At 47.7% G+C, this 24,729-nt stretch overlaps 1 protein-coding gene across 4 annotated transcripts in view; it reads left to right on the forward strand.

Moving 5' to 3' along the window:
- The window catches only part of KIRREL3 (kirre like nephrin family adhesion molecule 3), a 270,390-nt gene that overhangs the window by 190,293 nt on the left and 55,368 nt on the right, over nt 1–24,729 (forward strand). For all 4 annotated transcript variants that reach the window (XM_062608784.1, XM_062608786.1, XM_062608787.1 and 1 more), the window contains 2 exons: nt 10,994–11,143; nt 12,874–13,023. In XM_062608784.1, coding sequence (XP_062464768.1) covers nt 10,994–11,143; nt 12,874–13,023 — 300 coding nt within the window. The remainder of the gene's footprint in view (nt 1–10,993; nt 11,144–12,873; nt 13,024–24,729) is intronic.

Consider the following 24,729-nt stretch of genomic DNA (forward strand, 5'->3'; position numbering starts at 1 on the left):
TGCAACTCCACGTGGGCTGCGATGTGACTGGCACCGGAGTGTGCTGTGGGTCCCTGCAGCCCTGGGAGCATGGGGTAAAGCCAGGGAGAATACTAACTGTGGTGGTGGGAATGGCCCTGGGATTAGAGAGCAGGTTGTAAAAGGAGAGACTGGAGGAGGTAAATTTATATAGTCTGGAGGAGGCTCAAGGGGAGACACGACCAGAGTCTATAAATACACGCAGCAATAGAAAGCAAGGGAGGAAATTATTCAGAGGAAGGGAAGACAAGGAGCAGTGCCTGAAGCAAAGGCAAGAAAAGTTTATGCTGGGTCTTGAGTAGAAGGAGATGGGCCTTCAGCATCAGGCATCTGGCCAAGACGGGTACTGCTGCTGCCACCCTGTACTCCCCATCCCCTCTGAAGCCTCACAAAGCCAGTTTCTCTATCTCCTACTGGGCTTTGCTTTGTTTTACAGCAGCCCCACCTCATTTCTTCCCTGCCAGCCGTCTCACACGGGTATCCTGCACTAAGCCATCCCAGCATGCCTTAGAAGGTTTAATAAAACAGATTGAGATGCATTGGGGCTTATGGCTTGACAACTAGCTCCCCTTGGACAAGAACATTTGCCTTCGCTGGGTGACAGTGCTTTGAGTCCGCAGCCTTAGGCGCTGTAGCTCATTGCTAGTCATCTCTCCAGTGAATAATACACAGGCCTGAATATTTGTCTGCATACATCTTCCTTTCCTATAGGGTAATTTAATGTTATCTTTGGGCCTTCTGCTCCTGAGATGAAGAGATTACTTCAAACCTGCAACCCACAACCACAGCCATTGGTTTCAAACACCATTAAGTTTCATTATAACAAATAAACACTGCAATGACATTTATAAGTTACCAGAGAGCACAGAAACACAAATATGAAGCAGATAAACTGCATTTGATCCAAATAATTACTGCAGGCAATATCGAGCTCAGGCTGAGCTGGCAGCCGGGTGCCGAGTAATTTATAGGAGTCTGTAAGGCGCTGTGTTGCACATTGCTGCTTAAAAATTATGATGATGGTTATGTGTCTCTCTCTCTAAAGCCTTAAACAGGTTGTGTTCCTGCCTTGGGGGAGGCAGGAAGCTTTTCCTCAAGCCAGAAAGGAAGGTGGCCCTAAATGTGTGGCTGTTACTAGTTTGGGAACTTTTCTATCCTCGTTCCTCAGCATTTTAGCCCAAGCAGGGTCCTGCAGTTGAGGTTTGTGCTTGAAGCTGCAAAAGAGGCTTTTCTTTATGTATATATTATCATTTTGCCCTGTGGATTTCTATCCTCAACTGTGGACTCATCAGGTTTCAAGAGGGGGGAATCCTTTGAGAGAGGTTTTTGCTGTAAGACAGTGCAATACCATAAGAACTCCACTCCTTTCATGTTTGACTCCCAGCTTTACGCTACCTGCTCTTAACCCTGGTTGAGGAAACCCCATGAGGAACACCAGGTAGAAAAGCATCTGCCCCCAAAACCTGAATGAAAAGGGGGCTTGTGTGTGTGTAAATTCTCTCAAAGCTTTGCCTTTCTGCATAGGGCTGAGGGTTTGTCTGCTTCGGAGTGAGAGCACATCATCTCCTAAGTGAGCCACGTGGAACTTGTCATGGGATGGAAAGCTTCCGATGAGCCTCTATGCCTGCAGCACAACCCAGGAGGGGGCTCAGGAGCAGCTGGGTTTATTGATGAGCATCTCTCATTACCTGCTCATTAACTCAGCAGCCTGGAGTGTGCTAATCTTTTCCTGGACTGGGGTTTTGTACAAGCAAGCCATTGACTCTGCAGTGGGGACCATTGAGAAGGAGATAGTAACAGAACAAAGAGCAAAGTGTGGTGTTTAAATACATCCGAGCCCCTTTCTGACATGTCCTTTCTCTTCAGCAATACAGTAAAGATGTCGCTGGGTCCATTAGCCCGGGGCTTCTACCAAGGGTGCACATGGACAGATAAAGCAGTTGCAGGGCAATAAATACTGACTGTATTCATGTTTTGTAGTACCACAGACTGGTTTGGGTTGAAAGGGACCTTAAACTCACCCGGTTCCAACCCCCTGCCACAGTCAGGGACACCTTCCACTAGAGCAGGTTGCTCCAAGCCCCTGTGTCCAACCTGGCCTTGAGCACTGCCAGGGATGGGGCAGCCACAGCTTCTCTGGGCACCCTGTGCCAGCGCCTCACTGTGTTTGCTCTCATTTTTCATGGCTCTTGGCTTCATAGGGCAAAACCAAGTCAAAACCAGGAGCCAGTTGTTGTAGGCAATGGTGCAGGTCACTGGCTTCCTCTGTAATGCTTGAGCAGTGGAGAAATGCACTTTCTAGGCATTTCCCTGGGTCTGTGGATGCAGTACAGCAATGTTTGTCAGGGGATGGAGCTGTTATTAGGCTTTCATGTGTAGATAGTTGTTGAGCACCTTTCTCAGGTAAAAAGAGTGGCCATGACTGTGAATCATCTCCTGCTCAGATGATGATCTGCTCCCTTTCTGTTCATTTAACATCTCCTATCTCCTCCTGTCTTTCCCCTGCCACTTTTATTTGTGCGTTGCACATGCTTAACTTTAGGCTGCTCTTCAGAATAATTTAACTCTAAATATGAATCTCGCATGTAAAAAAGGAAGTGCACATATTTACAATCATTTCTGCTTGGCAAAATCCAAACAAACAACAATTACAGCAGAAACCTGCTCATTCTCATTCCACTTCTTCTTCAGACCTGGTAATTCATGCAAGGCAACCTGAAGCAATCTCACCCTGCTTCTTAGCTCAGCTAAACAGGGAGGTGGAGCAAGTCTTCAGCCTTGGTGCATCATGGTTTGGGTTAAAAGGGACCTTGAAGATCTTCTAGTTCCAACCATGGATCCATAATGCCGTGTAGTTAGGAGCTACCCCAGAAGAAACGTGGTCAACGTTCAGTGCAGACAGTGGCCTCTCAATGTTTAGGGGCAGGAATAAGGTTTGTTCTTGTGTTTCCCTACCTCGATACATGCAGTTATTTTGAGAAGGAGCAAAGCCTTTCAGTAGGTTTAGGGTTAAATATCTGCATTTTCTCTTCTGAAACGGGTCTTTGTGTTTATTTTGGCCTAGAAAAGAAAAGGCTCTGGGGAGACCTTAGAGCAGCTTCCAGCGCCTAAAGGGGCTACAAGAAACCTGGAGAGGGGCTTTGGACAAGGAGCTGGATGAGCTTTAAGGTCCCTTCCAACCCAGACCAGTCTGGGATTCTGTGATTCCTCTCTGTGCCTCAAAGCAAATGATAACAGATCCTGAAAACTAAGTGTGGAAGTGAAACATGGTGTGACCCACGGTGAGCTCTTTGGTCTGGCTTTTCCACCCTGTGGGCTGCACAGCTTCCAGTTGCTTGGGGGCAGAGCAAGACTTTGAAATCTCCAAATCTTTTGTGAAATGCATTATTCATCCTCATTTTCCTGTGGATGAGTGTCCTGCTTGCCCTATCACTCAAAGATAAGCTGAGATTATTAGGGCTGTATTTCAAAAGAGCCTCCCCGATCTGGGAAGAAAGGGTGGGATAAGGCGATGCATCTGGATTCAGTGTTATCCAGGGCTGTGGAGAGATTTCAGAAGGTCACAAGGGTTAAAATCCTTAAGGATTTTATCCAGGAGACTGCTCAATAGCTTGAGCATTAGCTGTTATTTCAGGAGGAACTCTTCCTTTTCCTCCTTTGGGAGTTCGAGAGGGTGACTTTAGGTCCCAGGAGTGTCTGTGCAAGGCTCCTGCAGCTAAGGACACGCCGACCCTGTTCTGAACGCCTTCTACCAGCTGCAGATAGTTCACATTGGAAATGCATCTGTAGTTGCCACGGCTGGAGTCACCGGAGCATCGCCTCCTCTTCTCTCCAGCCCATCAGCCTGGCCGTGGTGGAGCTGTGCCAGGACAGCTGCACCTTGACAGAGAGCAAATAGTAATTCATTATCCTGCGACAGGTTCCTGGGCAGTGCTGATAGCAAAGTGTTTCTTAGAGTCACTGGCAATTTTCAGGGGGAGCTGGAGCCTCCAGGAGGATCAATGTGAGGAAATCTATTCCCCTCTGCTCATGAGAGCAAAGCAGTGCATGTCTCAAGTGGGGGATGCTGATCGGTGCTGTGCCCGGGGGTTCCAAATAGCTTGTGGTGCTGTTGCCCTTGTTTCTAGGAAGAGCAGGCATCACCCCTGTACCCCACGCAGCCTCAGCCATTAGCTTTAGTAACACAAAGAGTTTTGCCTCCTGTCCCCCTCTACAAAGCCTCATCTACCTCTGCTCCGAGAACAAAACTTCACAGTGCCAGCCCCTGGAGCTGAAAGCCACCTCATTCAGCTTGCTGCTCCTGTCTCCAACCAGGAATAGTCCTCTGCATCCCAAAGCTCCTCTCACTGTTTTCCTGACTCTGTTAGTTTGTCTAAAACAAGATAATGCTTCAAGCTTGGCTTTCTCTGGGCAGCAGGTTCCCATGTGGTTGTTAAAACAGTTCATTCAAATCCATTGAGTTGGAATATTCAGTGCAATTCAGTGTGTAAGTTCACTTGAACAGTGGCCTTAGAGACTGACCTTTTGGACTTACTGACTTGAACTTTTGGGGGACAGCTTAGGTTTGCTTCCTTGTTGCAGTGCATTAGTTGGTTTCCTATCGGTGTAGCTAACAGGTTTTTAATCTCACTAGAGGCAATTCTCGAAGGTGGTGCAGGGAGGAGGTAACTAATAAATAACCCACAGTAAGTATACTCTTACACCTTCTCCAATTGGTAGCTAATAACTGAGCAGACGATGACATTTAAGCCCTTTCTGCATGGCTGATCAAACTACTCACAGTGACTTTGAAAGCAGTGCTGGGATTTCATGTGGGTATCAAAGCGAGTGGAACACTCGAGGGTTCAGATCTCTCTCTTGTGTGACTAATAGACAAAAAGATTTCTAAAAGGTCCAATATCTTATTCAGAATTTCCCTGTCTCCCATTTGAAGCTGCTTAGTGGACACAGTGGGATGCTGATACGGCTTGTCTATGTAGCATTAGGAAAACATCAGCCATTGCTGCGGGATGAGGCTTGCTTGGAGCTGGTGCATGTCCCAGAGGCCAAGCTGAAGAGCAGAGCACCTTAAACTCAGCTCTGACTCTTGGCACTGCTTTTCCTGGGGTGGTCCCTGCATCCAGGATCGTTTTGGCTTTGGTTTCATAGAAATTCAGCCCACTTTTTGCCCTCCATAGCTGTGCAGCAGGAGTTCATAGAATCCCAGACTGGTTTGGGTTGGAAGACACCTTAAAGCTCATCCAGTTCGAACCCCCTGTCACACGCACAAGAGGCACCTTCCACTAGAGCAGGTTGCTCCAAGCCCCGTCCAATCTGGCCTTGAGCATTGCCAGGGATGGGGAAGCTACAGCTTCTCTGGGCACCCTGTGCCAAATGCATTGATGGGGACTGCCAGGCTTTGCTTGCTGGGATGCTTCAAGGGGAAGGTGAGTCCCATCTCCTACAGCTTTGCACTGGGAGAGGGGATGCACTCAATGCAACCTGGTCAGGAAGGACCAGGCTGCCACTTGCCTCTCCAATACAGCTGCTTCATTCCTTGACTGACGGGTGTTGTGCTTTTCTATTTCAAATGGAATAATTCAGCAGCATTGAGCACACAGAAGCCATGTGAGCTGGATTTACGTAGTCAAACTAAAAAAGGCCAAACTGACATTTTTGCTCAAATGGACTTTATTTTTTTTTCCCCCAAGGAAACAAAATAAAATAACAGTAAGCTTATGCAAGGGCTGAACTCAAGCTACCTTTCATTTTAATTCCATGAAGCTGGAAGGATGTACATGACGTATCACCATCAAGTGACCTTCCCCTGGGGATGCTGCTCCATGTCTCCTAATGCAGACAGCATTGTTGGTTTGATTCATCTGCTCCTATTTGGGGAGACCCAAGGTTTTTTCTTCTCCTGAGGTGCAGGAAAAGCTTGCCCTCATCCTTGTCTATGCCCCTGGGGACACTTGGATGTCCCTTTCCTTTCAGTTCCATGGGCACACAACCTCAAGGCTGGTTTGGGTGGCATCCCTCAGTGGGGGGATAACTGGGAAGCAGGTAATGAGGGGCTGTGCTGCCTGCCCGCTCTTCCCTGTTTGCTCTGTGCTTCCCCGCTGACTGACAATTCCAGGGAGTGTTGTAAATAATGTAAAGCTTTTGTCTGCTTGCTTTTCCTCATCGTCTAAAAATCAATGCGGGTGCGGGGTTTCAAGCACAATGGGCCTTATGCAGGTAGCTGCTTGTCCTTAGCTTGGAGGAGAAGACCCTTTGAGCACTGAGCACCAGTCTATTTGTCATGGGATCAATAGCTGAAGGTGCATTGAGTGTGCGGAGACAAACCCTCATCTGTGGGGAAGGTGTACACATGCATCCATCCCCACCCTCCCTTCCCAGGCCTCTCTATGGACAAGAAACGACTATCTCCAGGCATCACATAGTGAGAAACCAACCCTGGTTTGAGCTGGGCTTAACCCAGCCGTGACTTTACATGGGGACACTCAGCGGCACTTGGTCTGAAGGGGAGCCCTTCTAAGATGATGCGTAGTCTTTGGTTGTCACACAGCAGCCCCCTTGATCACCCTTCTATTGCACGTTGTGCCAGCTCTGAGCCAGAGGAAGGATTAGCTCTCTCCATCAAGGGCCAATGGAAATGTCCCACCACTCGTAATCACTGCGCCTTTCATTCCTGAACAGTAATATTTTTACGAGGAGCTTCGTATCTTTTCCTCGACTGAAAGGACTAATTCTTTTCAGAACACAATGGAAATTCAAAGCTCCACTTACATAAAAGGAGCCACAATGTCTCCATTTCTAATGAGTCATTGTTCCCTCTTTAAGTCCCTTGCTTCTTACTACAATGCTCACTTCTCCTGGGTAATGAAAATTTAACTCTCTGCTGTTCCCGTTTGCCTCTTGTCTTCCTGCAGCAAGTTGTCTGCAGCCAGGCTGCTCTTTACACAGGAGGCTGCAAGCTGAAATCATTCAGACAGGAACTCGTGCAAACAGATTTCAGCCTTCAGAGAGCTTTGAAAAGCCAGTCACCAGCTCAGGCCTTGGCAATGGAAGGAGCTTCAAGGTGCCGCTGTGTCACAGATGCCCTGGGTGACCTTGGCAATGTCATTGTGGAGGTGCTTCCCACCGTTTTCTGGGTTGTAAAATGGGAATTTTGGTCCTTCTCACCATCCATGGGTGTCGGGGCTTCTCTGAAAAGGAATGCTGGTGGTGTGATTTCCCTTGGAAATCACAAACATAACAGAATCCCAGCCTTTGTTTGGAAGAACAAGGCAACATTACAGAGAAACATTGAAACCCAGGGAGCCACAGGTGCAAAATCCATTAAGGAAACATAAAGAGTTCTAAAGGTGTTCTCTCTTTTCTTTTTTTCCTTCCTTTTTTTCCTTCCTCTTTCATGACATGTTTGTGACTTCATAAGGCTCCTGCCTGTGATGTTTGAAAGCAGGGTTAGCGTTATCACCTGTTCGCCGTGCCTCCTTTGTTCTCCCAGTTTGTTCCTGCCGTTTAGGATCCTAATAGCTGTGAGAAGTGCCCCCGCCCCCCCCCTTTTTTTGTTTTGGAGATACTTCCCCCAGGAAGACAGGGATTGCAGGGCCAGGGAACAGGTCACGCAGTCTGCTGGCAGTGTAAATAGCTCCTCAGGGAGCGAAGCAAAAGCAGCAACCAAGGGAAGATGAGGCTCTGAGATCAAGAGCCTCTCGCGCTTTCTCTGACATCAAAGCCCTCCTCTACAATCGCGGGTCAACCTGCAGCTGACAACCTGCCTTCAGCAGAAGGGCAGCTTGAGAGTGCAGATAGGACTTGGCCATCAGGCTGGAACATGGCCAGGAGGCATGGTTAGCATCTCATTTACATACCTATTTGCTTTTAAAAAGGAAAGAAATCCACAATGAATTCGGAGTAATAATATTTGCTTCTGTGTGGTGTATCTCCTCTCAGCTGGATGAAGAGCATGGATGCACTGGGGGAGGCAGAGTTGGTGCTGAGTGACTCTCGACGATGCTTGCAGGAAGGGTCCATTGGTTTAATGGAAGGTGTCCTTGCCCATGGCAGAGGATTGGACCCAGACGAGCTTTAAGGTCCTTTCCAACCCAAACCGTTCCATGATTGTATGATTTGGAAAGCCAGGTTATAGTTAAAACAGGATTTTTTTGGCTAATGCCCTATTTGTTGGAAAGGGAGAGAATGGGAATCTTCCAGTTGTTCATGGGAAAAATACCCAATTGACTGTTGCAGCCCATTTTGTAGTAGCTGAAAGCACTCAACCTGCACTCGTAAATCACCTTCTCCCAATCTCCCCATTTCCAGTTATTTTCTGTCAAGTACCTTATCTCCCTCAAAACTTCTCTGCAAATGACTTGTTCCTTTGACATTAAGACATAAAACGGCTGAAAGCTGTAACGTGGATGGTCCTCTGATCTTCCAAACCCAGTTAAACCCAGTAATCAGGCTTTAAGCTGATTTGAGCTCTGCCTTCAATGCTTCCTAAATTTTCTTTGCTGCTTTTTTATCTGTGATTCAGGGAGCGATGATCCTGCTGTGGAGCAGGGACTGGGCCAGGTAATGCTCTTAAGGTCTTTCCCCCCATCTCTCCTCTTCCATAACTGAGCTTTTGTAGCTGAGATGGAGCCTTAAACCAAGAAAAGGGGATGGTTTCAAGTGACAGCTTTTCACACCGAGCAAAGAGAGGGAAGGAAAAGACAGGAAGCATATGCCATGTTTTGCTCTGATTTTCCTCAGCCATCAGCTGCTCTCTAAAACAAATCAGGAAACAAGAAAAACCCCATCCCAAACCAGCCCTAAAAAGAGCTTCATTTCCAACAGCAATTACCAAATGGAGCCTCTGCTTAACGGCCGTTTTCAGAGGGCATGGACACCGCTTTCTGCTTCTGCTTTCTCCTGATGACTCTTGCAGCTCCCAGCTGACAACCTGATAATTCTCAGCGATGAAACAATCTCCCTGGGTTATTGCAGCATTCCGGCGCTGTCCTTGCTCGCCTTGAGAATTGTCAGGATTATGGAGTGAGCCGTGAAAACGCAGTTAGCGGGTGGAAAATAGGAAATGAAAGGAAAGAGAAACAAAACAACGAAGCAAAATGCTCTCTTTTTCCTGCTTCCTTCCCTAATTTTCACTCTTATCCCCACTTTTCCCTAATAGTGCTTGTCCTTTTTGAGTCCGAATAAAATACAGAGGTGATTGAATGTTCCCTTTGCCATCAAGTTTCTAAATCTCAGTTCAACATAACCAGGGTTGTGAGGTCTTTCCCAGCAGAAAGAATTGGAATCTGCCTTGGAATAAACCTTCTGTGTGTGCAGCACCGCACTGACAGTAACCAGTGTGTTTCATTGGAGCGCTCGTGATGAAAATCAGATTTCCTTGCAAATATAGGGGTGCAGGAAGAGTTAGGACCTCAGAAATACCTAGGAATATTGTCCTCAGGGTATGTGAAAACCTTTGAGCAGGGTTTTCTAACCTGCTGTATGTAAACCAGTAGAAAGGATGGCTGTGCTCTTCCCCAGGCATCTTTAGGTGCCTAAGAGCAAGTTTAAGTTAAGCTGAGCTAAATTAAATAGAAGTGTTCACATGGGGGCATGTAATAGTTTAAGCTAGAAGATGATTGAGTGTTGTAGCTCTGTCCTGCAGGCAAGGCCTGGCAACTCATTTGGAAACAAGTTTAGTTGTGAGAACTTGTGTCACACTTAACCTTGGTTTGGGATTAATCATCAGTCAATGATTAAACTGAGTTAATGTAAATTAGGATTGAATTGATTTAGGGAGGTTCACAAGGAGACTTGTCCTGGTTTAACAAATGGATTTTAAAGAGAAACTTCTTCTTCAGCCCGGTATGATGCTGGGCATTGAACTGACATTCAGCTGAGCGGTGGGGGCTTTTGATGCTGTGCCTGGTGCGGGGTGATAATTCACACAGCAAGGCTCCTGAGCCTGAGAACCCCTCGGGTAACACAGCAAGCCACAATCCAGTCGTTCCGCCTTGTTCCCAGCTCCTCGTTTTTTCAGATCTCTCTTATATGTAGAAGGAGACCAAGATGCTAAAGTGCTGGCAAAAGGACAATGCTGTTTGGGTGCTTGGCACAAAGGACCCTGCTCACAAGGTGCCCAGGTATCAACCAATCATCCTGAAATGGCTTTGCATTTAGAACCTTTAACCATCTGACTGTGGCACTAAGCACAAGCTTGTAGCACAACAAGGCGTCTCCTTAAGATATATTTGGTTTAGGGGTGCTTTGGCAGCATTTTGTGTTGGTATTAAAATGTTCTCCATAGCAGAGGTGTTCCAGATTTTGGAGCATCCCTGTGGCCTCATCTGGACTTGCTCCACATCCCTCTTGTGTTGTTGCTCCAGAGCTGGATGCAGGACTGCAGGGGAGGGGGATCTCAAAAGTAGGATTTAATCCTTTCAATGTTTTTCAACTGTGGCAAGGCCGAGGAATGATGATGTATTTCAAAACATGAATATAAAACATACTGCATTATGTGGCTGCCCCATCCCTGGCAGTGTTCAAGGTCAGGTTGGATGGGGTTTGGAGCAACCTGCTCTAGTGGAAGGTGTCCCTGCCCATGGGAAGGAGTTGGAATTGTATGAGCTTTAAGATCCCTTCCCACCCAAACCAGTCAGTGACTCTATAATTAGGTGCAATCAAAATATGACTGCTGCCTTGAAGGCTGCTGTTGATCACGATGGCTGAAACACTAGCACCACAGTTCGGAATAAAATAGGTAGAGGAAATGCCTGGCACCTCTTCGCTGTGTCATTTGTCCCCAGGGAAGAAAAGCATTGCAAACAGTTGTCTGAGTGTATGAGGGGGCAGTAAGTAACCATGTAATTCAGAGCTGCAGAACACAGCTTCAGGCTCGTGCTGCGGCAGGAGCATCTTGTGCTGATGCATCCCAATGTATTACATGGAAAACCACCGGAGAACTGAACTCCTCTTCCTCCTGTGTTCTGCTTTTCAGGTCAAGCGTCCTCCTTCACACAGCAGCCCCAGGACCAAGTGGTGATCGCTGGGCAGCCCGTGACACTGCTGTGTGCAATCCCCGAGTACAATGGCATCGTGCTGTGGATTAAAGATGGGCTCGCCCTTGGTGTTGGACGGGACCTCTCCAGTAAGTCGGGGTAATACCCTACCTAAGCATGATAAATAGGGCTATCCCTGCTCAAAGGCACAGGTGCAGCCACAATATTTGGAGGCTGATGAGTGCTTCCATTTCAGTTACAAATCCCTCCACCTAGCTCAAACAGCAGCATTAAGAGTGGGACTGAACAAACCTCTTTTCTCTCTCACTCAAACCCAAACTGCTGGTTTCCCTGCAGGTGTAACCTGACCCTTTGGAAAGCATCGCTTTTGTTTGGGTTGGCTTTAGGAAAGGGATGTTGTGCTTCCAAAACACAGCCTGAAAGTGTTCCTAGATGTCAGAAGTGCTGGTTTTGACACTCTCAAGAAAGGAAACAAAGTCTCTGTTTGCACATAAATGTGTTTATTGCAGCCCAGCGGAGATGACAAGGACTTGTGGCTTCCTTCAGCTGTGCTTCTGGCAATTATAGTCTGGTTACAAAATTCCCCAGACTTCCTGTTCCTTAATCCCACACATGCATTGGGATTGAGGGCTTGGTGCAACTCTGAAGGGGTTATACAGTTTATATATTTTGCTGGAAAATAGTAATCTTTTAGTGAAATATTTCACATCACCAATGGAGAGTGTTTGCTTGACTGCCAGAAACCTGGGAAGGCGCTGAACCCTTCAGCCTTGTCCCCTGAGCATGGCAGCAGTTGTACACGTGTGACATTGCCTCTGCTCAACTTCTGCATAGCACAGAGAGGGTTTCCCTTCCAGGCAAGCAGCAGCGTTCAGACACCAGGGGAGGATTGGTGTTTTGCAGCCTCCAGGCTAACGTGCAACGCTTGCTTTACCTTGTCCTCTTTTTTCTCTTTAATACATATGATTACTCATTTCTCAGACCTTCCTGGGCGAGCAGTCCCCTCTTCAGCTGGTTTTCAAAGCTCCATGCTGCAACTTTTACATACACTAGAGAGCTGAGCTTCCCATGCAAGACCTTGCAACACGAATGGCTAACAACAGCTTCACTGCAGCACGTAGCTCGTGTGAATGACTTCCACAGTTAACAGAGCTGGGGCTGCTTTAAGGGAGAGGAGCTGCCAGCTCGCATGATACCAGCTCAGCCAGTGATCTCATTAGCTAAATACAAACAAACCCATCATTTGTATTTCTTGCGGTTCAGGAGAGCAAATCCTGCTGTTGATAGCTGGGGAAACAACAAAAACACAGGAGCGTGCCAAGCTGCCTGCGTTACGCAGCACATTAATCACCAGCGCCAAGAGGGATGGGGTGATGGCAGCTCTTCCTTCTGTGCTGCTTCAGATGTCTCAAAACACAGGGCAGGCTGGGAAGGGCTGTTGGTACCCCCGTACAGCCCTGCCCAACCATCACACAGATCTCATAGCGGATGTGCTTCAGGGTTTCACCACTAGCACGTGTGTAGCTGACTGAAGGAGTTAAGGCAATCCCTTGACAGGTCTCAGAGGAGTAGGAGGTGATGGGTGTCCTGGTGGGAAAGGCTCATCCCTTTCCCTAGGGATTTCAGTGATTGCTCCTTCATCAGCTCTTTCTTTTTGAACTCTTAGTACAAAACCCACAGCCTGTTTTGGAATGGTTTGGGTTGGAAGGGACCTTAAAGCTCATCTGGTTGCATGGGCTTACACTACAAGACTAAACGTGTTTCCCAGATCTGGGGGGCTCCGGACCCATGCTCTGTCCTCTTCAGCCTCGGGTTGATGGGTCCTGCTGCCTCCTGACTCATGTCTTTTGTTCTGCAGGTTACCCACGCTACCTGGTTGTAGGAGACCACCTGTCTGGGCAGCATCACTTGAAAATCCTGAGAGCTGATCTCCAAGATGACGCTGTCTATGAATGTCAGGCCATCCAAGCAGCCATCCGATCCAGACCTGCCCGGCTTACTGTTCTCGGTGAGTCCCATCTCCTCATCATGTTGTAGGTTATTTGCCTCTTGTTCTTTGTGCTCACAGTCACACCAAGCTGCTTTGGGAGAGAAAATGTTTTGTTGCTAAATCAAGAGGACTGGAAATCAATCCATCGTGCTGCGTCTTGATCCCGAGAAGGGTAGCAAAGGAAGCTGTTTAGGGAGTATGGCAGTCGTGGAATGAGTAACAGAGGCACAGAATGTTTAGTACTTCAGCTCTGCAAATATACGTGCTGGTTGAAGAGTGTATGTGCATAAATTTAAGGATAGGAAGAGTGTTGGTGCCATCAGTGCAACGTGTGTTATCCTTGCTGCAGTGCCCTTTGGTGGTAGGATCAGGAGGACTTTACCAGTGAAGGAAAGGCTGGTTTCCCTACATATATTTTCACTCCTAGGTTTTATTATCATGTGTTTCTCACTAATCAGTCTTATCCTTGAGCAACACAGGGGGGTGTTATATGGGATTACAAACAGAAATTGTCTCCCAACATCTCCTAAAGACCCTTTGTGAGTGGCAGAAGGGAGAGTAGCACTGGCAAAGGTGAAGGGCTCTGTCTGGCAAAGTGATGTGGAGTGCTGGGAAAAGGCAGGCTGCATCAGTATGACTTCCCAGAATGGATGTGGCTTCAGGGAAGTGAATGGAAATGGTATCTTTCTTGAAAAGCTTGGACAAAAACCAGTATGCATTGCTGAATTGATATGTCCTGAACCTCTGCAAGCCATGTCACCTTCCCTTCCTTCACCTGGGCTCCCTCCTTGTGTCACAAAGGCAGAATACATTGCTGGAGCCAGACAAAAGAAATAATGTTATTTAATTAGAGCTAAAGATTTCAAACCTAATTTAGTCCCAGGGCGCAGGGGTGTACGTCAGCGCTCAGAGCCGCTGCACAGCGTTGATTGAGCAGAGTGAGGCTTTTATGGATCAAAAGGAAATCGTTATTATCTTTGGGGTTATGGAATGTGTTGAATAGATGGTAGTTAATGTTTATGTGAATATACATGGTAGTTGCTAATTGGTACATTTACCTAAGATGTTCAGCAACTTGTATATGCAGACTGTTTTCCTTTTAAGAAAATTAAAGTTACAGCACATTCAACTTAAGGCAAATCGATGAGAAAACGAGGCTTTGCAACCCATCCATAGCATGTCTTTCACTTCAGATGTATTTATGCAGATGTTCAGGAGGGATTTAAGGCTGGTTGGGGAGGCAGGAGTGATAATCAACACCATTGGAATGGGGCTGAAGGGGCAGTAGCAGTCAGCATCTCGCACTTGGATACCTTTGTGGTAGGATGGCATGTCTGGATGCTCTAGTCTGTGGTCCATGTTTTAGGCAGCCCAGTGGAGGGGAATAGAATTGGCATGTTAAGAGTAGACACTTCCAACCATATGTCAAAAGCTGGCACTTGTGAATCTGACTCGATGAGCCTGCTTTAGTCATGAGCTAAGCAGCCATCACCAGTGGGACAAGGATTACCCAATAGATGTTGGAGGAGTTCTGGGGAACCCCATCCTACTCTACCACACCCCAGCGCTGTGTCTAGAAAATACCTTCCCTGTTTCTTTTGTGTCTGTGGGTGCTTCCTTGTCCGTTCTTGCCAGCTTTTCCACTTCCTTGGTATCAAGAAATCCCCTAATGCTCTTGAATTCACTTTCCAACTGCTGTCATTCATGTCAGACAACAGCTTTATGGGGCTGATGCCTCCTACTTCCCTGCTCAGAGGCAGAGCTAACACTGTATTTTAATTAAATATTTAAGGTTTTGTCACATTGTTTTCAAATCTACATGGTTAAATGGAGTGGAACAGATCATTCCATAGCCTTGGAAGTCCAAACATTCAGACAGATGAGCCTATTAGTGTCGTCAGCATCAGGGAAAATCTTGTATTGGTGGAGTCTCGGGGATAACTATTGCTAGGGAGCTTGGCTCACCCATCCCAAAGCTGAAGGATCTCCCTCACTTTCCCTCCTACCATTGCTCTGTCCAGGGAAGGAGTCACTGCACTGATCAAGCTGATGAGATGAGATTTTGGACATACGGAGGCATCCATGTTTTCAGGGCAGCAGTTTGACAGGGGAGCCCAAGACAGGCAGGCTTTGGGAAGCCGCTGGAGGCCTGTTTGCTACCTGGTACATCTTTAACGGCAGGGCTTCTTAATTTATGATGTGTTTAACTAAGCCGGGGTATTAATTAACTGAAGTACGAGCCTGATTAGGACTTGGAGAGATTTGAAAATAAAATCAGACAGCGATGGAGAGAAATTGCAAAGCAAACACTTTGGCTGTAACCACTGGAGAGTTCCCTTCGGTCTTCCATCAAAGCTGGGAGCAGGGAGGGCAAATACAAGAGATTATATAGCCACCAGATGTGTGGTGTTAAAATACGCCAGGCCGTGTCGTTGAAGGAGCCGGTGGGCTGGCTTGTGGATCCTATCGCACCCGGGGGAGCGGGAGGGAATGGGAAGCCCTGCAGCCGAGCTGGGAATTGCAGGCGCGTTAATTAGTGTTGAGTTCCTGCATCTCAGAGGCAGCCAAGCGAGGAGGAACCTTGAAGAGAACATTGGCATCCCCGGGAGGGAAGGGAAGGGTTGGAAAAGGGAGCTTGGGCTCGCTGCACTGATCTGCTGGTGGCATTGCAGAGCCTCAGTGGTGATGGGAGTCCAGGTTGGGAAGAGCATATGGACAGGGAGGTGGTGAGGAAGCTTGCTGGCAGGAGCATCCCAAGCCTGTCCTGGTCTGTGGTCCTCCCCAGCAGGAGATGTGATGCTTCCAGCCCTGCCTTGTACCACAGCGAGCTCCTGTACCCCACTAGCTCTGCAGCTTGATGCAGGGAAAGGGTCAGTTCCAGAGGGATGCTGGTGGGAAATCAGTGACAACCAGGAAAAGGGGACCATGGGGGAGTGAGGATGAGGGCAGAAGAGCTGCTTCCAGAGACTTAAGGTGAATAATTGATAGCTAATTAACTTGTACATTCACCTTTTACAATCTAATTCCCTGTCTCTTCCCCCTCCACGGCCTCTTCTAATATTAACTCTGCCTTCACATGTGTCCCATTAGAAATAAAGCTTTCTTTAATCAACATGAATTATTTAACGCTACAGATTAAGTTAATTTGAAGTGAGAAGTTCTGCCTTTTAAGATGGCACGAACCAGGGACAGGAGAAGAGGAAGGTCACCTTGGTGTCAAGTACATTCACATTCAATCACAACCCTTTCCCTCATTTTACTTTAATTCTGATCCTCTTTCTAGCCAAGTCTTCCCAGTCCTCCCCTGCAGAGCAGAGTAAGCTATTTCCATTACCAAAATGATTGCTGGCAGCTTGAGACATCTGTGTTTCCCAGCTTTCCTGCTCTTTGGAGGGTTTGATAGGAAATAAAGAGGTTATGGCCTGCGAAAGGCTGGTTTTCAAGGTTTGTCTGTAAAATAGAGATTAGGTGATGCTTCAAATCCAGAAACAGTTCAGTTTGGGACCACCTTTTCCATACTTTTTAACTTCTGAATGCAAAATTCAACTTAAACCAGCAGATAGAGTCAGGATGTAAATTCAGAACAGGAAACGAAGTGATGAAAATGTCATTTTCTCCCACACCATCTCTTCTCATTAGGAAAGTTTGGGTCTTCACAAAGCTGCATCTTCTGCTGGGAATATTTTCAGTGGTAAAATAGCAACGGGGTCTATTGGGAACGAAACAGAAACATCAAACAGTGGAGCACAAATCCCAGATAACCTAAATATTTGATGTCATGTCTGAGCAGCTTAAGTTTACATCGCACTGAGCCGGCTTCTTCTGATGGCACAGGGTGGGTGGGTTTCTTTGCTAGCATCCCTGCATCACTCCTCGGGTGGGAAGGTACCTCCACAGGCTTGACCATACCCAGCCAGGCAAACCCAGGGTCTAGGAGGTGCTTGATGCTGTACAAATGCAAAGTGAAATGAAGCTTCTGCCTTGGGCAGTCTGTAGTTAGATCAAAGAGAGGTACCACATGCTAAAAGCTCAGCTGTAGATGGGTCCTCCCAAGCTGGGTTTCACTGGGAAGTGCTCCTCTTCCTCCATTTTGGAGGGATTGGCCTGGCTTGGAAGAGGAGGAAGGCAAAGCAGCATCCACATGAGCTCCGTTTGCCTTACTTCAGAGCAAAACTCTTTTGCTTACAACCCCCATTAAACACATCTTAGCTGGCTGTGTGGCACCGGGTTGAAATGCTGTGTGGGACACGTCCAGCACTCTCAGGCTCCTTAATGATGAAGAACAACTTCTCATTGATGTAAATAGTGGGGAAGGAAAGCTAAGAACAGGGTTTGTTTCACATGTCAGGTACACCCACCATTCTGCTGCCTTTCTGTGCTGTTGTAGGGCTACTGAGACAGAGCTCAGTGTGCCCAGCAGTGAAAATGGGAGAAGCCCACTGTTCAATCAGGAAATGTAAATATATCCATATATATTCATCAGATGCATTAAGAATGATCAATATATTCCTTCCTGGCAGGACAGGGCTGTGTCTGAGCAGTGGCTGGTGATGAATCACACAGAAGGAAGTTGACTACAGAGATTCTGCCTCAGCTCCCCCAACCCCTGGTCCCATGTTACCAGCTCACACCATCTCTGAGTGGTCTTGCATGATTCATGTTCTCTGAAAGCCCAGGGCCCCAGGGTTGGGTGATACCGGCAGGTTTTGCTTGTTCTGTCAGTAAATTAATGGTGAGCTGTCGGCACCTCAGAGCCAGGCTTGAATGCTGAAGGAAGATTTGTGTGCCTGGAAGCCTGTCTGTTTGCTTTGAGCTGAATCACTTGGTCTGCCACCTCTCCCATCAGTCAGACTTCTCCGTGCTCGTGCTCTCAGAGTTGCAAGAGCATTCCCAGCTGAATGCTGAGGGCTGAAGGACCACAGAGTAAATAGGAAGAAACACGGTTAGAAATGATGAATGCTGGGGTTATTGTGCCGATCTGTGATTTCTTGCCTCGACACAGGGAGGGCCTGACCTGTGTTTTTATCAAATACATTTGGCTTCTCTGTGTGGAGTCTGCTGCTCTGTTGCAAGCTGATGGATACAAAGCGCACAGAGCTGATAAAAACCCTTCCCAATTCTCTGTCATCCCTTCAGTGCAGTGGTGGCTGCATCCCTCTACCCCTTCCTAGCCCCCCTTGCTGTTCTGCCCGCCTGCCTGCCCCTCATACAGTGAGCAATTGCTCCCAGTTCAGATGGCTGTGGAGTTGCCTTGAGATCATAGAATAATTTGGGTTAGAAGGGACTTTCAAAGGTCATCTACTCCTGCAATGAGCAGGGACATCTTCAGCTAGATCGAGCTGCTCAGGGCCACATCCAGCCTGGCCTTATATGTCTCTGGGACAATGACTGGGGGGGGGGGGGGGGGTGTTTGCTATGTGTCAAAATCCCTCCATCCTGCCATGCTCATTGCTGTATTGCACCACCTCCTGCTCCAGGCACAAACCTCAACATCTCGCCCCCAAATCCATCATCCACTGTCTAATAGCTGCTGCTCCATGTAGTGGACAGCAGAGATTATTCTGCTTTATGCCCTTTTGGGTAGCTAACACCTCACATGCTGCAAAATCTCTCTTTGCTTTGCACACCTATGTGTGTTTCTCCCTCTTGTCAATCAAGACAAACCTCCCCCATCCATATCCTACCCTGTATTGGCATCATACACACGTGCAGCAGCTCCTTTTGTGCCTCTCCCGCGTGCATGCGCGGGTGCAGTATGGATTGCAGCGCTGTGCTCTGTGCCTGTTCAGCCAGGGATCCATCACTGCTGGGAACTTGGTGGGTTGTTAGTGACCTGACAACAGTATTGACTCCCCCTCCCCTTGTCTGCTGGCAGAGAAGAATGAGGCCCTCGAAGCGTGGCATCACCTGAGTGACAGCCCCTGCTTTCTTATCGATCCACCCTAATGAAGAATGAAGCCAGGGCTCAGCAGGGGCAGAGGAAATGCTTTTGGGAGGGGATGTGTAAAGCGGCTGTTGAGGAGGTGGAGGCTGCCCACCCACTCCAGCTCTGCTTGGGCCAGCCTGCAGGGATGTTTTCTTGGCTCTGAGCTTTGCCGGGTTGCTTTTTGCATGTCTTGCATTACCCCGTCACAGCCAGAGTTCAGGTTTGCTCACACCGCTCCCATCCACAACCGGCCTCCTCCCCATGGCACAGTGGAGAAAGGATTGGGAAAACCCTGTGATGAATCTCTCCTCTTGTTACAAATCCATTGCAGTGCTGTCTGTTCATGGCATTTTGGACTAGCATTTGATTTTGATGCATCTGTGGCATGATGGTATGACGGGGATGAGTTTGGGATCCCTTTTATAATAGAATCACAGGATTGTTTGCATTGAAAGAGACCTTAAAACTCATCTAGTTCCACAGACAGGGACACCTTCTGCTAGACAAGGTTGCTCCAAGCCACGTCCAGCCTGGGCTTGAACAGTGCCAAGGATGGGGCATCAGTGCAGCCGGCTCTCTGGCAGGAGCAGTGACCCAAGAAACAATGGCTGTTTCCAAGGGGTGGGAAGCAGGAACCAGGGCAGAAGCATCGCACTTGGTGTCATGCACCTGGAGGTGAATTCCCATGGGGAGAAGCTGTTGGTAGCTGGTGACTTTGCTGGAGATACAGGAACACAGATGGGTTTTAGCAATAAAATACAGGTTTAGCATGGGTAGGAGAACAAAGGAAGGGGCACCAACACATTGCCTGCTTGGCTTGTTCTCTTGGTGGAAAGGGAATCTAGTGATTGATAGCCTGGAGTCCTGGGTCCTGCCAAAGCTTCTATGTGTGACCTTGAGCAAGTCTTTCAGGCTCAAATCCCACTGTTAAAGAAAGGAAGGACTGGGGTGAAACAGAAATGGGAAATGTTGGGTTCTAAACCTCATCTGCCTTGTACCCTGCATTCATTGCCTTTATGGCTGTGACAAGAATGACATCCAGGAGGCTTTTGCAGTCAGTTATTAAAGGGGTTGGGCAGCGGCCAAGCAGAAATGCTGCAGAGTCATGGTTTTGGAGACAAGTGTCTATAATCTCCTTTAAGTCGTAAATCATGTAGCAGCTGAACTCTTCTCCCTGTGACCAAGCAGCACACAAGGGATCTTCCTGTCCCTAACATGCCGACCAGCTCGGATAGTACAGGGAGCATCCATGCACCCAAGGTGGCTGTTTCTTACTCAGGTTGTTGCTAGGGAAGTTTGCAGAGATTTCTCATAGTGGGTGAGAAGTGACTTTCAAATCAGAGGCAGCATGAAAAATTGCAATGGGAAAATAAAGGTTTTCGGGGTGTCACATTTAATTGCTAACAAAGACAGCAGTCGCACCCCTCGTGTCTGGTTCACCAGCGAAAGGTGGGTACCAGCTGCCCCGTATGTATTTGACTCCAACTGGTAGGTTTAAAAGATGCAGAAGGTATTTAATGATAATGATAATGATTTACATTTATATAGTGCTTTGTATCCGCTGGGATCACAAAGTGCTTTATATATCCATGGATAAAAATATACTGGATAACAAGCGCTCTATCCATCACCAAATCACAGCCCCTTCCCCAGCAAGGCAACAAGCTGTTCAGGAAAGAGTTGCTGCATTTCCAAAGCTCTTCTCCCTCCTCACTGCCACAGCACTTGGGGTGCTCTAATCTTGCAGTAAAACCAGGTAATAAAATCACTTTAAAAACAACAATGTCATAAAGAGGAGAACCCTCACTGTCATAAAACTGCACACAGCAGAACAGGAGGAGAAACTTGAAAGGAAGAAGGTTGTAAATAGGGACTGTCACTGTCATAGAAATAACTCTGGAAGAGGGATGCCATACAGCTGCTCTGGGTTAGGAGGTGAAGAGCTTGGCTAACAGCAGCATCTCCAAAGGGCAGGTACCAACAGAGTAGAGAGGAGCCTCCCAAGCTTGGTTTGCAGGGAAAAATAGGCTTGAAAGATGCTTCTGCCTCCATGCCCTGCTTTGTCCTGCCATGAAGCAGCTCTCCCTTGTGTGAAATCCAGCCACTTTCCCCCTCCAGCTCCCTGAGCAAGCTCAACCAGTGGCATTGTGCTTTGCCAGCTGAATGCCAGTGTCTCTCCTAGGAGGCATCAAGCCTCAATAGCCCAACATCCACCCCCTGAAAGTGCAGAGCCACTCAGTTGAGACCCTTTGGTGGCAGCATCTTGCTCAGCTGGGTCTGGAGGCAGAGGAGGGAGGGAAGGAAGGAAGGGAGAAAGAAATTGAGGCTCTTAAAGATATTCATTCAAAATTCATAGGCACAAAATTGCAGTCTGCATGGATTTGTTTCCTTTTGGAAATTACAGGAAACTACAGGCACCAACAACTGTTATTCAAATAGCCACTTTAGATGATTAGGATGGCAGGAGGCTGTACTTACACATGCAGACCCAATATAATCAGACGTGAGGCAGGGTGGGAAGGCAAGGCCAGGCAGAGGGAAGCTGGAGGAGCTCATAAGCGTAAGCAGGCTCTGTGGGAACAGGCACAGGGTCGAATCCAGCCCCACTGGGGTGGGCTGAAGCAGGAGCATCTTGTTAGTGTGCAGTGGGTTGGAGAGACGGCAGGTTTGAGGTGCAAAGGGGGAGCACAGAGCAGGGTAGCAATTCCTCACCCCTTTTGAGGCGGCAGGTTACAAGCAGGTGGTGTACGGGTCCAAGCACTCTTCTGCTTGAAAGCAAGAGCTTTTCCCTCCCTTGCTCATCCACCACATTCAGAAACGCACCCTCCTCATCCCCTACTGTCTTCTTACACAGTCCTGCTCCCAAACCCATTGTAAATCAAGAAAGAGGGAAAGGTTTTGCCCACCCTGGATTTATTTTAAAGATTATAAAAAGCCACCCACATGCTCAAAACCCTGAGCAAATATTGCTTTACGGATTGGCCTGAGGGTCAGCAACGAAATGCAGGCAAAACATTGGAGCCACTGAAGGGTGGAAATTGTATAGCAAAAGCAGACTCTGTAGGTGAGAGGGAGAGACTCCAAGCTTCTTATCTTTACAATGTTCCTTTGGGGTATCAGCAGTGGTGTGCAGAGCACCCAAGAGCATCGCATCCTCTTCCTCGCCACTCGCAGCAGCATCTCCCGCCCCACCAGCCCCTCTCCCTATGGTGCTGTGGCTCCTTCCTGCGGCTGGACGGCTTCCAGGAACCTTCACGAGTCTCTCAAGGTGTTGGTAAATGTTTGCACACAGGCGAGCGTCCCATCTGCGGGCGTGTTGGGCGCGCGTTGGCAGCCGTGAACACGTGGCTTGGCAAGGCTGGAGCTGGAAGCGCCCGCAGCGAGAAGCAGGCACACGGCATCCAGCGCTGTGCTGCAGGGCTGGACCCAAACACGAAGCCTCCAGAGCTTGCCAGACCCACAGCCTCTGTGGTGCAAGAGCCTTGCTGGGTACCCAACTCCTTTCTGTGGTCATCAAGGACTTTATGTATCATAGCATCACAGAGTGGTTTGGGTTGGAAGGGAGCTTAAAGCTCATCCAGTTCCAGCCCCCTGCCATGAGCAGGGACACCTTCCACTAGAGCAGCTTGCTCCAAGCGCTGTCCAACCTGGCCTTGAACAGAGCTTCTCTGGGCAACATGTGCCAGCAGGGAAGAACTTCTTCCTAATATCTAATCCAGATCTCTCCTCTGTCAGTTTAAAGCTATTCCCCCTTGTCCTGTCACTCTTGTGCCTTTTGGGTTGACCTTGAGTATGTGCGTTGGCCCAACGCGGATGTTGATGTGCTGCTTGGCAGGCTCCAGCTTCCCTTTCTTGTCTTTACAAGTGCTTTTCTCTTAGCCAGGAGTATTTTGCAAAACTTCATGAGCTTTTAGCGGCAAGTGGCTTTTGCTAAGGGGCTGTTGATAAATCAGACTCGATGGCAGGAGGCCTTTAGTACCGTATTCTCTTCCTTTCCATTGGAAAAAGTGGCTTATCTGCTTTGGCGAATAAAGGTTCTTCTTCCTTATCCATGCTGAAATCTTATCTAAACTGGTTCAGGTGGCAGAGCTGAGAGAAGGAAATAATTAAGCAAGAGACAGGTGAAATGCTGACATTATTATTACTTAAATGGCCCAAACCTTTTACCTCGGGTATTTTTTTCTTTATTTTACTCTTTTTTTTTATACTGCTGGTGAGCATATAACAAGGGAGAAATGGGTTGTTTCAGGTTATCTTCCCCATCCACACACATGCAGTTTACCCCTCCCCACCCCAATATAAATCTCTTTTAACTGCTTCTGTTGGCAAGAGAGAGAAATAATTAAGGCGAAGGTGGCTGAAATGTTGATGTTATTACTGTAATGCAGCAGCCTGTTTAGTTTCTTTGCCGATGAAATGCAACCAGGGGAAAATCAGTTTTAAAGATTACCTCCCAGAGATACAAATAAAGGAGAGGAAACCGTGTAGTCAGGAAGAAATGGTCTCAAACTAGGAAACATTTCAAAGTCTGTGACAGTCTCTTAGGGGCTTTTAAGACCACAATTTACCTTTTGACTGCATTCTATTTTCTCTGAAATCCTTTATTTCCTTCTTATTTATTGACTGGAGAGACAGCACAAAAACGAGAAAGTGATTCTTGAGCCACTGGTCTTAAAAATCCATAGAAGAAAATTGTTCTCCAGAGGGTGGGTTTTTTGTTGTTGTTGGGCTCCTTTTATTCCCTCCCCCTTTTATTTTAGCAATCTCAGTGCACCAGGGCTTAATCGAATTGCTTTGCCATAGAGGGGCCTTGAACCAGAAGGTAGCAAGGTCAGCATGGAGTGAGAAGCCCTGATTAGGGAGATGGGAACTGTGGCAATAACACAGTGGGATGTGGAGTGTGTCTCGCTCCAGGCCATGCATGTGATGGAGCTGCCAGGTCTCTTCATTCACATGCAAACACCATGTCAGGAACTGGCAGTAAAATTGCAGCGATACGTTCTTCTGGGTGGGATTGCTCGTGTTTCAGGGATGGCATTTGGGATTAGTGATATGGACGTGTCTGGTGCCTGGATTAGCATGTCATAGAATCACTGAATGGTTTGGGTTTGAAGGGACCCTAAATATACAGAGCTCCATTTTGGTAAGGGATGTTTTTCAGCAGCCCTAGAAGCTACCAATGAACTGTCCCTTCCCAAGTCTCTCCAAGCCCTTAAACTTCATCTCCACCATCATCTACTTCCAGCTGGTTTTTAGCCTGGTCCCAGCATCACATCCCATTGGCCTTGGTGGCATCCCACTTGCTCCTCACATGGTGCTTTCCCACCACCACACACGTGTGTTGCGCACACGTTGCTGTCTGTGGGTGCTCCCTGCTGGGAATGATACTGAGATGTGCTGGAAAAGGAATGATAATCTTCAAGCAGCCCTGCAGTGCTGGCCTAGTTAGACTGTCCCCAGCTGTGAGCTAACTGCTGCCCAACAAGCCCCCTGGAGATAGCTCTGTTTGAGAGGAAATAACTACATTAAAATATAGCACATCAGCATAGGCTAATATGGGTCAGAATTGGTGCAGCCCAGTAATTACAGTCTGGGCTGAAATCATTTTAGGCCATCCAGTCTGTCTTTCAGCTAGCTGTGTTTAATTACCCCTAGCTTCTCTCGCCCTGCCTTCACAGAAAGGACCACGTTAAGACACCTCCTACTCCTCCATCACTAAGGTTGTCCTCACTGGTACTTTTCTGCTTAGTTTCTGTGTGCACAGTATAAGGATCTGCTGCAGAGGCTGAGCTGCCCAT

The sequence above is a fragment of the Pezoporus occidentalis genome, unplaced genomic scaffold, assembly GCF_034315485.1.
Source record: "Pezoporus occidentalis ecotype Australia unplaced genomic scaffold, CSIRO_AGI_Poc_V1 ctg130, whole genome shotgun sequence".
Classification (NCBI taxonomy): Eukaryota; Metazoa; Chordata; class Aves; order Psittaciformes; family Psittacidae; genus Pezoporus; species Pezoporus occidentalis.